Genomic DNA, 13,859 nt, shown 5'->3' on the forward strand with positions numbered 1-13,859 from the left:
CACCCTTCTGACCCGTCGCGGGGGGGGGGGGGGGGCAGCGGGCGTGCCATCCCTCCACAAGAGGCCGTTTTGCGCGCGGAACGGCTGACACATAATCAGCGACCCCATTCTCGGCCGAGCGAGCTCTGAAGACGCTCCACTCAGTGCGTGGGGGGGGGGGGGATGAGCTCCGAGCTCCGAGCGGGAGAGCCGCTCCCGGCGAGAGGAGGCTCTGTTCAGCGGAGAGCCGCTCCCGGCGAGAGGAGCCTCTGCTCAGCGGAGAGCCGCTCCCGGCGAGAGGAGCCTCTGCCTCAGCAGAGCTCGGGTCGGGTGTCGCAGCTGGAGCCGTGACATCGCGGAAACCAGGGCATAAAAATCCGACAGATGGATCGCTGGAACCCAGCGGCGGCGACTTTATGCTGCAAAACAGTAAACACCTCGCAGAGGCCTCCAGCCGGGTCAGGTCCAGACGTCCCGGGAAAGAGTTATTCGCGCTAGCACGAAGCAGCTCAACGTGACTATCGCAATAAACTACATCGAAGCTGGTAATAAAAAAAAACTGCTAAAAAAACTGCTTAATGAAGAGTTGCATGACAACGGCCTACCGAAACCATACGTCTCCCCATTCCTCTTCCAACTCCCTGCCTCTCCCCGCCGTTTGAACCGAACACAACTGTGCGCAGCGGGCGGCGTTCGGTGTCCGATTTATTGGGCGCAATAGCGGCGGTCATATATATCGAGCAGCTGGCCGGCTGATCGCAGAGTATCGCCGCCAGCGCCGGCCCCGGCTGCTCCATAGATAGCGCGCCGGTCTCCGGGGCCTGGTGTCGCCCCTCATCAGCCAGTTCCGGTGAGACGCACCGGTACGACTCACCAATGAATGCAGAGAGGATTGACACGGGATAAATGTGGAATACCGCGAACGTACCGATTGGCATACGGTGACCCGGGTAGGACGATGTGGGTAGGATTCAAAGATGGGACTCGTGTCGTGTGGGGTCAAGATGGCGACGGAAGTGGTTGCGTTAAACTTCGTTAGAAGTGTCACTGGCTATGCATGGCAACTGGGTGTGAAGGGTGTGAAAATCGAATATTAATGAGCAAATGTGGGTAGGCACCTCAAAATTCACCCGCGCTGATATTGAAGATCGAGTGCTGCAGCACTTAACCCGCGCACCGACGGGGGTCTGCGCCAACTTAGTACCGACGGGGGGGGGGCGGATGACCGCCCCCCCCTGAGATCTCGAGAACGAAGCAAGATAGCGACAAGCGGTAAACGGCATCGGATACGCACGGACAAGGTCTACAATTTTTACTAAGGTCATTTTCAGGTCAGGTCAAAGATGACGTCACAGGGGTCGAAAAAGTCAAAATGGCGGCGCTAGATATGGAGAGGGTTTTTCTCGAATAACTTTCGAAGTAGTCAAGATAGGAACAAACTAAGGGCATCATCGTGATCCTCTCGTCAATCCGCATCGAATGATATATATGTTGACCTCGAAAGGTCAAGGTCAAAGGATGACCTCAGGTCACGTGACCTCGAGGTCATCATGTATATCATTCGATGCGTCTTGACGAGCTGAACACAATGAGACCATCCGCGCGGCTGTATCTTGTTCCTGTAAGGAGTTATTGGCAAAAAACCTTTGGTGACCTTTGATGACGTCACATGACCTTACAGCTGCCCAACAGCAAAACAGACCTCAAGGTAGTGAAGGTTGATCGTATGTGAAGTCATGTATGGTATATGGGGCCATTCCGACCCGTTTTAGTGGTAAAAACAGGGAGTTGATTTTTCCCCCATTGACTTATAATGGGGAGGTCGCGAAATTGACCTGACCTTAGGTCACCGACATCAAAATTCCGAGATATACAAATTGTAGCTACTAATGACCTAATAACATCCTGCGACTTTCAAAGGCCTCCGACATCTACTGTAGCTCTGGCACGGTGACAAAGTTGCAAAAAAGTGACTTGAGGTTGGGTCATTCAAAGTGACCTGGTGACCTGACCTTAAAAGTTAGGAGGTTCAAACTTGCACACCATGTGTAAAATTGATGAGAGAATAGTCATACCAAATTTCGCGGCGCTACGCGCCGCGGTTTTCCCGCTATCCGCGAAAAACCTCAGGGGGGGGGCGGATATCCGCCCCCCCCCGTCGGTGCGCGGGTTAAAGGATCAGGAGACACCTAGAATGCAATGAGGCAGTGAGACGGCAATGCTCTTCCGAATATCGATACCTACTGACTATCGAGTGCTAGGGCAGACAAAGGAATTGGAAATGCCTCGGAAGTAATAAGCCAGTGAAATGGTATAGCTGTCGGGAATTATTGTTGCATCGGCATGCCCCTACTGTTTCGAGCGAATCAGTTTTGAAACTGTTCCGAACCAAATAATAGATGAGATGGCGTGAAAAATGGCAGGTGTGTGTGTGTGAAATAAAAGTGATAGGAAAAAGTGTGGAGACGATCCGAAACCATTATACATAAACAGCGTTGTAGGAAGGAGTCGTAATCAACTCATGCCTTGCGTAGGTATATCAAATTTGACACATCCGCAAGCCATACGCGAGCGCGAAACGAGCGCCCCCCAGTTCCATTGACCATCTCGCGAGTCGCGACACCATGGCATTCGCGACGATTCCATTTGTATGCCATTCATTTGTCAACCATTGCGCTGCTAGCGCAATAAATTAATGCCTCCTTGCACCACTGTTGAGGAGCAGGACCAGCTCAGCTCAAAGTTGTTACAATTCGACACCACGTAGGCGATAAACCACGCCACTCAATGCGACCTTTTCGTGGTCCGGTCCACTCCCCTGGGCCCGGTCCGACTCCATTCAGCACGCGGCAGGCCGAGCGCTGTTTCTGCCGTCACCGGCGTAGAGGCTGGTGAATGCCCTTATAGCACGTCTCATAGCACGTGAGTGTTCAATGAGACTTGTGAAAGCTTTCACTGGCAATAGCGGCAGGCGACAGGGCCTAAACAGGTGCTGATTGCATTTGTCGGAGCGCATTGTTCGGCACTTTTCAATGCGTAATATCTAAAATGGTTATAATTTCAGCAATAGGTATACGTCCTCAGATGTCAAGTGTGAAGTCATAGACCACTGTTCCAGATATTATTCCTTTCTTCAGTCTATTCAATATTCAAAATCACAATATATCACTTCCTGTATTCCATTTTTCATGTCACTCCCAAGTCCCCCCTCGAACCCAGATTTTATCCAAAAACAATCACAATATTTGCGGGAGACATTGCACTGCTCGGCACCTCCATGTTGAGGTCATTTTATAATTGCTAGCAGAACACCGCAAATACACAACATACTCCCCGGGGTGGAAGTCAAGACAATAGTAACACATAATAGTACACAATGACGAGAGCATAGGAGCACGAGCACCCATGCCCCTTCCTGGTGGATTGACTTTCACCATTTGCGCTCACTCAGACCTCTGGAGACGTCTGGCTGGCTGATGCGGCCTCCAAGAGATACAGCTTCTGTATGGGCCGCCTTACGATACCACGCCCAGTGCGCACCGAGGCAGCACGGGATCGTCCATCCCGTCCAGGATGCACGGCACAGATCACGCCAGTTGTCCAGGTCAGGCGATTGGGAGAGGTCTCGCCTTCGATCAGCATGATGTGAAACACATGATGTGATTGCAGTAAGCTATGATGAATATATAGACTATGCCGTCTTACAGAACAAAAGTGGTCGTGGGCACGGGGGTGTAGCGATTATGACGAGAAAGGAGCTAGGCATGATTGAAGTGGACCACCGTGGCAGCACTAGGATTCAGGCGGCAATTGTAAAAGGCATGGAGATTGACATCCTAGTCATTGCTGTATATTTGCCGACTGGCACACTTCAGAAGACAACCATTGAGTTTCAAGAGACAATAGATAAGGTGACAGGCATAATTGAGGAGTATGGTGAAGAGAAGATGATCATTGTTGGAGGTGATCTCAATGTGGACCTGACTAAAAACGTGCATCCAAACAAGAAGTATGTCGAAGCGATGCTAGCTGACTATGGATTAATGATTCCCTGCAACAACATAGAGGGCCATATCACATTTTACAAGAATGAAATTGAAGCAACATCACTGCTAGACTATTTTATGGTTGACAGAGGTCACTCAATGTATGTAACAGAGTATAAGATTCCAGAAAGAAGCGCTCTCAACACGTCAGACCATGAGCCGATATGTGTCTGTGTTGAAATGAAAAGGAGATGTAAACAGCAAAAAACAGAGGAGCAAAAAATTGACTGGGAGAAGGCACGAAGGAATGGCAGCATTGAAGCCTATCGGCGTTACCTATGGAAACATAGACAGACGCGAGTGGACATAGACAGTATCAACAAGACCATTATAGAAGCAGCGAGAATGCTACCAAAGAAAGGAAGAAGGAACAAGGCAAGTAAGTGGTGGAACAGCGCTCTCACGGAAATGAGACGAGAATGCTTAGCAGCTAAAGACAAATGGAAAGAATGTCCGGCGGAAGAAAAAGATATTGCGAAAGCGACATACAGAAGTAAAAAGCGGCAATATATCAATGCGCAAAGAATGTATAGGCTACGTGCCCGAAAGGAAGATGATGCTAAAAATGAGATAGAATGCCAAAAACTATCAAACAAGTACTATCAAAGAATACAAAAATGCGTACGAAGAAGCAAAGTACAACGACTGAAAGTTGAAGGAAAAGAAATCTACCAGCCCCTGGAGATTGCTGAGGCGTTCCTCCACCATTTTGTTAGAACAGCCATGCCAATAGAAGACCCGTGTTTCAACAGGAAATGGAAGGAACATGTCACGGCAGTGGTCAACTTAACATGTAACAAATACCAGGAAAAAGGACGAGACTTAGAAGACTGTAAGCCAATAACAGAAGCAGAAATATCCAACATTATTCGAAGACTGAAAAGAAGAAAAGCACCAGGAACAGATAATATTATGGCCGAGCATCTCATAGAGGCAGGAGACGCTCTTATTCAAGATATAGGAACCTGTCTCCAGGATATAATGAAAACAACAGAGATTCCAGAGAACTTCAAATGTGGGCTAGTCACTCCAATCTACAAAGGACACGGAGGTAACACTGAGCAAACAGACAGCTACAGGGATATATCTGTCCTGACTACTGCCTGCAAAATATTCGAAAAGGCTATAATTCACAGACTAGGTGAGGAGCTCAAAGAAGCCGGAATACCGTCTGATTTACAATTCGCGTACCAAAGTGACAGGAGTACTTTGCAGGCAAACTTCATCCTTAGAGAAGTAATATCTGCAAATAGAGATATAGGCAAGACAGTATATGTCGCCTACTTGGATGTGCGGAAATGTTTCAATTCGATTTGGCACGATGGTCTCATCTATAAGCTAATCACCAGCAATGTTCACCCAAGACTGGTATTGATACTCTACAATCTTTACAAAGAATTCAGAGTCAGAGTGAAGGTTGCAAATGAAAAGTCTGGGATGGGAAACATGCAACAAGGACTAAAGCAGGGTGGAGTGTTGTCCACTAGCCTGCTCTGTCTCTACATGCACGATAAGATACAAACTCTGCAGCAAGCACGTGTTGGAGCAAGAGTTGGAGATATACAAGTACCTATCATTGCATATGCAGATGATGAAGTTCTCATTAGTACAGATCCGACAGAGATGCAGTTAATGCTCGATGTTGCATACAGTCATAGCACGAAATGGAGATATCAGTACAATGCAAGTAAGAGCAAAATCATGGTATATGGGAAATGCGTAGATGGCAGAAGATGGTTACTAGGAAAAGAGCACATTGAAGTAACCACAGAATATACCCATCTGGGTGTCCATATGACCAACAAGGCTGAAGGAAGAAAGAGAATCGAAGAGGGTATGAAAAGGGCGAGAAGAGCGATGTTTGCAAGGTGCCCAGAAGGCCTTAACGTTGCCCGTACAAGCCCACTGTCTCTTTACACCACATGGAAAATATATGCTGAACCGATACTCCTGTACTCCATGCCAGTGACGATTTTCACAAATCAAGAAATTAACTACCTGGAGGTGATGGTGGTAAGACTTCTGAGGGCTATGCAAGGATTACCCAGAAGAACCCAGAACTTAGCTGTGTACATGATGCTTGGAGCGTTACCCCCTAAGGTGATGATAATGAAAGCAGCTATGCAATTCATTCAGTTTCTCGCTAAAGCAGCGCGGGAGCATGCACTGACGGAATACATGATACTGCACGGTGCTCTCAACAAGGACAGGAGCTCGAGCATACTAAGGCAATGGGAACATTACTTTACCGCATTGAAGCTACCAGGCATAATACAAATGATGACAACAAATGGAGTACAGGGTAAGAGCTGGTATAAAGTTTGCAAACAAGCCATCAACGCGTATACTAAAGCAATGATTATAGAAGAAGCTAGCAAGAGACAAACTATACAGTGGATCGCCGATATTGCACAAAATATGGAAGAATACGAGCCAGCGAATCAATTCTGGCCGAAAAACAGACTAAGTGTTATTGGCAGACAAGCGACAGGCACGAGGATACGACTTCTAACGGAGCAGTCGCTTCTTGCCACAGGAGTCTTAAGAAGGCACGCTGAGCGAAATGAGATCTGTCCATTATGCATGAAAGCAACAGAAACTCTTGAACACTTTCTTTATGAGTGTGTGGAACTGCGGCAAGAACGTGAGGAAGGACAGAGGAGGTGGAATGCGAGGTTAAATAGGACTCTACCTGCGAAGCTGACTGTCCGCAATGCTGACTCAGAAGAGGCCTTGTTGATCAATTACCTATACAAGACAAGGATACAAAAGGAACTGCAGTCTGCAGGTCGACAGCAGTTGAAACGAGCAGGACAAGAAAAGAATCCTGTCCTCATCCTCCCAGTCTCTCCTTGCCCGGTGCCACCACTAGCGTCTTGCACAGTACCTAACGTAAAGGCTGAGATAAGGAACAGCAGAGGGTCATCAGGGAGGACAACCTGATGGTGCACCCGATGGGTGGAACCGACGACTGAGAAGAAGATCAGCACGAGATCGCCTGATGTGGGTGCTAGCTCCACTTCAGGTCGGTGCTGATCTCTGAGGTGCCTCAGATATTCACGCTGCCAGCGATTCCACAGGGATTCCATGACTCGGCTCTGGTAACGGCGGCGGCGTGTCAGGCGCTGGGCTTCGCTCTCCCGGACGGGACTCGGACCAGATTCCAGAGAGCAGTGAAGGAAGTCTGACGGTCTCAGCGGTCGCAGGTCATCCGGGTCATCACTGACTTGAGTGAGAGGACGTTCATTGATGGCCCCCTCCACGGAACAGAGCACTGTCTCTAGCTCCTCCCATGAGAGAAGTGCTGCACCAAGTGTGCGGCGCAGCGCGTGCTTCGTAAGTTTCACCATCGACTCCCAGAAGCCGCCCCACCATGGAGCCCGCTCCACGATGAAGCTCCAAGAAACTCCCTCCGTGGCCAGGACGGCAGAGGCGGCCTTGAAGTAGGTGGCGTTGTCGCTGATAATGCTGGTCGGACTGAGTCTGCGAGCGGCAAAACGACGGTAGGCGCGGAGGAAGTCTTCCGTCCGCAGGGAACCCACCAGCTCCAGATGCAGGGCGCGCGTGACGGCACAGGTGAAAACCGCTATGTAGACCTTCTCGGGCTCGGATCCAAACGGCCGCTTCACATATAGCGGCCCAGCGTAGTCGATGCCAGTGCAGCTGAAGGGTCGAGCGGCTGTCACCCGGCTCCGAGGCAGAGGAGCCGGTCTCATGGCGAACGGTTGGGCTCGGAACAAGTGGCATTTGCGGCACTGGTTCAGGGAGGCGCGCACGGTTTGCCGCCCCCGGGGGATCCAATAGCGATCTCTGATGGCATCCACAACTTGCTGAACTCCAGCGTGACAGAGTTCTTCGTGGATCTTCATAGCCAGGAGATAAACCAGCCGGTGACCAGGCGGGAGAATCACCGGTCGTATCTCCTCTTCTGAGAGACTGGAATACTGAAGTCGTCCATCCTTTCTCAGTATGCCCTCTTCTAGCACGGGGTTGAGAGCCTTCAAGCTCGACTGACGCGGCAGGTCAAGACCCGCTTGGAGGGCATCCAGGTCTTGGCCGTACTCGGTTCGTTGGGCGTCCATGACCCACAGACGCTCAGCGGTGCTGATTTCACTTGTCGACAAAGGACCGCTGAGGCTTGTCGCCAAGCTGCGGCCTCGAGCCCATCTTAGCACCCAGGCGGTGATCCTTATCAGCTTCCTCCAGCTGCTGTAGCGGTTGATGTCCATCACTTGTCCGATCCCAGTGGATCTGGCGCGAGTTCCTACCGTTGTGAGCGCCATCTTCTTTGCTTCCACTGTACATTCGGCTGGCTCGTTGCTTGTCGGAGTCTGCGGAGGCCAGACTGAATTGTCGCCTTCCAGCCACTCTGGGCCATGCAGCCAGAGGCTGCTCCTCAGCTGCGCCGCCGGTACTCCTTTGGATGGCAGATCAGCAGGATTCTGATTGCCCGGGACATGCTTCCACAAGGTCGGCGGGCAGAGGCTCTGGATCTCGTTGATTCTGTTTCGCACGTATACTCCCCACCGCTGGGAATTGCTTCTAATCCAGTGAAGCGCTACCATCGAGTCAGTCCAGCAGCCGCTGATTTCGGTGGTGATGTCTAGTTGACTTTGCACGTAGGTGACTAACCGGGCACCGATCACGGCCGCTGTCAGCTCGAGACGAGGCACTGACATGGCTTGGCGTGGGGCGAGACGGGCCTTAGCCATCACCAGAGTGGGCGCGCGTGAGTTGTCTTCCGGTTTGACGTACACAGCTGCTGCCATGGCCTCCATACTGGCGTCGCAGAACATGTGTAGCTGATAGCCGCAGTCCCCGCCGGTCGCGTAGGGACGTGGGATGCTGAAACCGTCGATCTGCTCCAGCTCCAGAAGCCACTTTCTCCAGTCCTTGCGCACGTCACTGGCTACCGTCTGATCCCAGGAATGGCCAGCGATCCATAATCTCTTCAGCAGAAGCTTCGCTCGAACCAGAAAGGGAACAAGAAGGCCAAGCGGGTCGTAAAAGCGCGCTGAGACGCTTAGAATGTTCCGCTTCGTTTCCGGTGCTTCTCGACCGAGCTGCGTCAGAAAGGCAGTTTTGAACACCAGCTGATCGTCCCCTGGGATCCAGCAGATGCCCAGCACTTTACGCTCAGCTGTTGCCTCCTCGCCAAGAGGCTTGTGTGCCTCCTTGTCCGTCTCAAAGCTGTAGGTCCAGTGTCTCATATTCATCTTGGCATCATTGAAGATCTCTTGGGTCCGCTGTGACAGCTCTTCAGCCTCTTCCTGTGTATTCATGCTGGTGATTAAATCATTACAGTATAGGTCGCGCCGCAGGCGAGCGACCAGCTGTCCGTCTGCCTCCTCATACTGCTGCAGATGTTGACGTACGCTTGCCTGAAGCAGGAATGGCGAAGCGGTCACTCCGAACACCACACGCGTCATGCGGTAGGTGGTGGGGCGGAGATCGGAGGCATCCTTCCTCCACAGGAACCTCGTGACATCCCGGTCATCAGGATGTAGAGCCAGCTGAAGGAATGCCTTCTCAATATCAGCGGTGACTCCGATCCTTCTCGTTCGAAATCGGAGCAGCACTCCGGTAAGGTCAGCAATCATGTTTAGACCAGAGAGGACGTGATCGTTCAGCGAGTTGGGATGGCCAGCGGCAGCGTCAAAGACAATCCTGATCTTGTCTCCCTTGAAGACTGCATGGTGCGGGAGTAGATGCACCTTCCCAGTGGGGATCTGGGGTGCCTCTTCAGCGTGACCTTGATCGATGTAGTCTTGGATTGCATTGTCATATTGCCTCAGTTTTCCAGTCTTCCTCAGGCTCCGCTCGCACGCCTCCAGGCGAGAGAGCGCCATGGCTTCGTTTGAGGGGAGGTCCCCGGTGTCATGTTTCCATGGCCAACGGTTCTGATAGCGCCCGTCAGGAAGGCGAGTGCAGGTTTCATTGAACTGCTGCAGGGCAGCGGCTTCCTGCGTTTTCTTCACGCTGCCATCTCCTACACCATCACTGCTGATCCCGATGCCTTCCAGCGTCCACAAGTCATCCAGCGTCGCCTTCACCGACTCCGTCTCCGTGTGCACGAAGTTGGCCATCATCTCTTGTGGGGCTGGAGTGGCGCAGCCTGACCGCCCGCATACGATCCAGCCAAACCGCGAGCTGATCGCCATTGGCCCGGACTGACCGACGCGCATGTCACCGTCAAAAACGTCCTGCAGGACGTCCTGGCCGAGGAGAATCTCAATTTCACCACCACTGGCCAGCGCAGCACCTGGTTCCTCCGCCAGCTTCAGACCTCTCAGGTGTTCATGAAGCTGTATTTCTTCTATGCCGATGACAGGCGGAGGGCCACATATATTGGGAATCTTGTAGGCCTCGACACGTAGCAGTGACCCATCCTGTGTGGTCAGTCCCACTTCCACCTTCTCACTCAGCTGATGCGACGCCTTTCCTCCTCCGAATGTGCTCACCTGGAGCGGTTGTCTTGTCTGAATCCGACAGCCCAGCATGTGTGCTGTGTCAGATCTGATGAAGGTGGCGTTGCTGCCTGAGTCACACATGACTCGCACGCGGCACGTGCTCTTCAGTCCAGATGCCTCCACTTTGGCCGTCTGCATGAGCACGACACGGTCAGGTTCGGTGGCTGTGCGACTGGCCGCCGTCACCGTGGCTGATTGAGCGGGTGACGTGCCGCTGCTCGACTGGCTGCCCCTCGCTGCTGCTGGCACAGACGACCGGTCGCATAGCAGGGGATTGTGCTTGCCATTACAGATCGAGCAGCGCGCCAGGCCCTGGCGGCAGTCAACTGCTCAGTGAGAGGCCGGCTTCAGGCACCAGAAGCACCCCGCTCGGCGCATCAAGCGCTCTCGTCGCTCAGCCGGCGTGAGGTCCCGCGTCTTCCTACACTCTTCCGATGGATGAGGGTACCCACAAAAGACGCAACCATCTTGGACCGCCGTCGGTAGCGCAGTTGCTGAACCGTAAGCCTGTGGAGAGGGCGAGGAGGATGAATCACCACTGGCGTTGGCGCGTCTGGGCCAGTTGTAAAGCGAGCGGCCGTGAGCTTCTAAGAATTTTGAAGCCTGTTCACCCAAATCTTTCAGGTCATAGTCAACGCGCTCGCGTAGATGCGTCTGCAGTTGTTTCGGACATGCTTCCATAAACTGTTCATACACAACTAGGTCTTCTAAATCCTCGCCAGCCAAGCTCACCCAACGGCGCAGGTAGCCCGTCAGCCGTTCCAGATATTGAGGTGGGCTCTCATCCGGCTCGGGTCCGCTCTCTCGGAGCTTACGGCGGTAGCCCTCCGCCGTCAAACCGTAGCGCTGTAGCAGGCCTTCCTTTACTTGCTGGTAGTCATTTGCATCACGCTCGCTTAGCCGAGAATACACGTTGAGAGCCCTCCCGGTCAGAAGAGCACTCAAGTTAGTGGCCCATTCCTCTCTGGCCCACCCGCACCGAGCTGCTGTCCTCTCGAACCGCGCCAGGTAGGCGTCCAAATCGTCCTTGCCATCCACGAACGCAGGTAACTTGGGCTTCTTGGCCGACGCCGCCTGTTGTTCTGTTGAACTCGCTCTCTCCGCTCGGATGCGCTCCAGCTCTAGCTCATGCTGTCTCTCTTTTTCTCTCTCTTCTCTGGCCGTAACTTCAAATTGTCTCTCTTTTTCTCTCTCTTGTCTCTCTTTTTCTCTCTCTTCTCTGGCTGCGATTCTCTCCGCTCTTTCGTCCGCCTTCTCCTTCTGTTCAGTGGCATACGCCAAGGCTTCTGATCCACTCAATCCACACCTTTCTGCCAATTGTATATACTCCTCCATCGTGTCCTGTCACGGTCACCAAATGTTCCAGATATTATTCCTTTCTTCAGTCTATTCAATATTCAAAATCACAATATATCACTTCCTGTATTCCATTTTTCATGTCACTCCCAAGTCCCCCCTCGAACCCAGATTTTATCCAAAAACAATCACAATATTTGCGGGAGACATTGCACTGCTCGGCACCTCCATGTTGAGGTCATTTTATAATTGCTAGCAGAACACCGCAAATACACAACAACCACTAAATATCTGGTATATTATAGTCACTGGTCTATGGTGGAGTTTGGCCTGCTCTTTATGGGCTAGGCCCACTCGTTAAACCGTAAGTGTCAGGATAACCGATATAACCGGTGTCTGTTCATAACAGTTCTCTGGTGGCAGGGTATGTATGGCTTCAACTGAAACCAAAACAAATCACTAAGTGTGTGCCCAATGTCCATTGTGCGCAGATTGCACAGACCAGGCCCCGAATAACAACGGTTTAATCAAATCCTGACAGCCAAACGATGTCCATTGGGCAGGTACCTAGTTTTAGTTGCATGCAATAATTGCATGAGATTGGCCGAGATTGTCGCAGGCGCTTTAGGAGGGCGCTTTAGGCTCTTATAATGTGTGATACCACGTCATACGTGCTGTACTTTTTTTCCTTTAACATCTTTACCATTCAGCGTATATGTATTTATGTATTGACACTTGGACAGAATAGCCGTGAATACGGAGTTCCAAACGAAATAAATGATGATGATGATGATGAGGCCGAATGGCAAAACAGACTTTTGAGTCAACCTGCACGCCGAAGACTGGCTAATGGTGTTGCATGGAATTCATGGTAAATATAGCATCTGACAACTTCGGACAAAATAACGGAATTCAGCAAGACGCATGATTCATTTCTTAAGAAGCAAAATATGACTTTCTTGTAAAATCTTCAGTGCATTATCTTTTGATGATTCCAGTCGAGCCGGAACAATGTTTTGGTACAGGGTCGTTCGTTTGCGTTGGCAGGCGTGATGGTTAGAGACTGACATTATTTGACTTCCCCTCATGCCATTGCTGCAACTGCGAAATAAAGATCAACAACCCAACAACCGTCTACTAATTGACAATAAAGGAATAAAATGGGTACGCCAACGCAGCATTGCCATGACTGATGATCTGAGAAGTGGCAACTCCCTCACCCAGTAGGGAAATGTAATAATCTCGTACTCAGTGCTCTACAATCAAAGGCACGTTACTAAAGGTCAGTCATCTGGGAAATCCAGCATTGATGGCACGGGCTTTTGCAGGAAATGGAAACCACAGCCGTCTCCATAAAAGACCTCATAAAAAGACCACAGCACGCTGAGACCGGTTCGCCGGCGATAACCGCTACTACTAGTACCATCTAGCGACCGACAACAAAACTTCAGCTTGGCTGACCTGAAGTCAGGTGGCGGTTTGAGCATGTCGACGGTGGTGACTTTCAGCGAGATGGTCTTCAGTTCGGCGAGCAGGTAGAGGTCCATGAAGTACTCCTGGCAGAACAGACAGGCGCCCTTCCTTCGGCCGTCGATGGTAGACGCCTGTGGGACACGATTGTCACCGTTAGTAACGAGTGCCTGGTAACGACTGGACAGATAAGTGAGAAAATTGGTAACGAAATGTAACGTAGAAAATGAAATGTATTTTGTAGATACACGGAACGCAGCAGCTGTCGACTATATGGCCTTCAGGAAAGCCAAAGTGTTATTCACACTAAGTACATGATAGCTCACACAAGTGCATTTTTCCAACAAGGATATTAATCCAAAATGGCAAAAATATTAAGCCAGCTAGAATATCTGCAATGGAAGGAATCCAGTAGCATCATAAGCGATTGATGTCACACAACACAAGAGCACGCAAAACGAACCAGATAACATAACATAACATAACTGCCGTCGGGAGGAAAAAAGCCGTATCTGGGGCACTTTTTCGAATTGAAAATTGTTCAGGAGAGGCAAAAACGCGTTTTTTATTATAAAATTCGTTAACTTTGCTCAATAAC

At 50.8% G+C, this 13,859-nt stretch overlaps 1 protein-coding gene across 2 annotated transcripts in view; it reads right to left on the reverse strand.

Annotated features, from left to right (window-relative positions):
* The window catches only part of LOC122379109 (chloride intracellular channel exc-4-like), a 32,502-nt gene that overhangs the window by 9,246 nt on the left and 9,397 nt on the right, over positions 1-13,859 (reverse strand). For both annotated transcript variants that reach the window (XM_043361041.1, XM_043361042.1), the window contains exon 2: positions 13,253-13,395. In XM_043361041.1, coding sequence (XP_043216976.1) covers positions 13,253-13,395 — 143 coding nt within the window. The remainder of the gene's footprint in view (positions 1-13,252; positions 13,396-13,859) is intronic.

Source organism: Amphibalanus amphitrite, unplaced genomic scaffold, assembly GCF_019059575.1.
Source record: "Amphibalanus amphitrite isolate SeventyFive unplaced genomic scaffold, NRLGWU_Aamphi_draft 000072F_arrow, whole genome shotgun sequence".
NCBI classification, from domain to species: Eukaryota; Metazoa; Arthropoda; class Thecostraca; order Balanomorpha; family Balanidae; genus Amphibalanus; species Amphibalanus amphitrite.